Here is a 2009-nt window from a genome sequence, read left to right as displayed (position 1 = left end):
AAATATTTAAAAATGTTTGTACCTTGAAATTTCACTATTTGTTGATTTTGTATTACATTTGGGGTTATAGTATTCCTCTGCTATGTGGTAATCTCCATGTCTCAAGTTTTGTATATTCTGGTGCAAGTTTAACCTCTGAATTTATCTGAAATATTTTATAACTCATAGACTTGTTTTCTGATTTACTGCAAAGAAACATAGTCATAGCAGCTATCTTATTGCTGAGATCTCAAAAACAGAATCATAGTTCCTTTGGTCTTTGTCCTAATTATGCAGATAAATGTAGGAGTCAGAGGCAGGGCTGAGTCTACAGATGGATTACAAGAAATAGTTTGGATTTAATAATAAGTAATGTGATTGTATGTATAATAGTTATTTTAATTACTTGAAAGCACAAAGAAATAAAATCTTCCCTTATTTTTATACAGTGGTACTAGTCTGTCCATCGTCAAATCTTCTTAAAGAGTTATTTTAAAATCAGTATAAATTTACCTATGATTGATGATAAAACATTTCATTGTCTTTAATTTTGATATGCTTATTCTTATAGCTCAGCATTTTTAGATCTTATTCAAAATTCCTGATTAAGTTGCTTTGCCAAGATTAACAGTATTAGGAACAAATAATTGCATATTGAAATGCTTCTTATTTGTTAGGTACGTGTTTGCATCTCCAAATTTTATCCCATTTTCCTTAAGAAAAATTTCCCTTTCATCAAGAATCTTTATATCATAGATACTGACTTTGGCACAATAATGATGTTATTTTTTTGCTAACTGTTCCTCTTATAGAGAATAAAATATTGTAGAATAAGTCAATAAAACAGAAAAAATCAGAAAATAAAATTATACTTGTGTTTTACAGAAAAGTATGCTGAAGTACAGAATGATGAAGTGGGTTGTTGAATGATTTATGAAGATGTAGGAAAAGAATCAGATTTTCAGCTAGCCTTTAATACCACATACCTAGATCCCCAGCAGGGAGGATTATGGAAAAGTCACTTTGTGATCCTGCTTTTCCTGGTTACTTCATGCTAAACATGCAACCTCTCAAATTTTAACATGGGAGACAATGCAACATCTTATATCTCATCTTTCTTCCTGGTTGGTATTCCCAGTTTGGAATATTTTCACTGCTGGATTGGCATCCCTGTCTGCCTCCTGTTTGCTCTGACCTTGCTTGGGAACACCATAATCATTGTCACTGTCAAGCTAGAACCAAGCCTACACCAGCCTATGTATTTCTTCCTCTGCATGTTAGCAATGAATGACATGGCTCTTGCCTCTTCCACAGCACCCAAGATGCTTGGAATCTTCTGGTTTGATGCACATTGGATTGAATTTAATGTCTGCCTAGCACAATTGTATTTCATCCACACATTTTGCATTATTGAGTCCGCACTCCTAGTTGCCATGGCTTTTGACCGCTATGTAGCTATTTGCATCCCACTGCATCATACAACTATCCTGACAACACCAATGGTCATTAAAATGTTTTTAGTTGTTGTAGTCCGAGCTATCTTTTTGGTTTTGCCTTGTCCTCTTCTCATTTAGAGGCTACCATATTATACCAAATACATCATCAATCATGCCTACTGTGAGCATATGGCTGTGGTGAAGTTGGCCAGTGCCAACACCTTCATTAACAGGGTTTATGGAATCTCTGTGGCTCTTTCAGTGATGATATTGGACCTAGGACTCATAGCCACATCCTACGTCAAAATCCTCCAGGCTGTCTTCCGGCTCTCTTCTCAGAATGCCCGCTCTAAGGCACTGGGCACCTGTGCTGCCCATGTCTGCACTATTCTTGTCTCCTACACACCTGCACTGTTTAGCTTCCTAACTCACCGCATTGGCAAGAAGGTACCTCCAAGCGTCCACATAATTTTTGCAAGTTTGTACCTTCTTGTGCCCCCTACGGTCAATCCCCTGGTGTATGGTGTCAAAACCAAGCAGATTCGTGACCGAGTGGTGAGTCTCTTTCTCCCACATAAGAAAATTTCTGAATAG

The 2009-nt window shown here is 36.9% G+C and overlaps 1 protein-coding gene across 1 annotated transcript; it reads left to right on the top strand.

Moving 5' to 3' along the window:
- Nucleotides 1-1061: 1061 nt before the first annotated feature.
- LOC100962914 (putative olfactory receptor 52P1) lies at nt 1062-2009 on the top strand. The gene is given in 1 exon segment (XM_012806874.1): nt 1062-2009. A coding segment is annotated over 1 exon segment (948 nt).

This window comes from Otolemur garnettii, unplaced genomic scaffold (assembly GCF_000181295.1).
Source record: "Otolemur garnettii isolate 467f Iridium unplaced genomic scaffold, OtoGar3 scaffold00001, whole genome shotgun sequence".
In the NCBI taxonomy this organism is placed as follows: Eukaryota; Metazoa; Chordata; class Mammalia; order Primates; family Galagidae; genus Otolemur; species Otolemur garnettii.
Note: the sequence above shows the minus strand (reverse complement) of the source record. Positions and strands in the feature narration are given on the sequence as shown.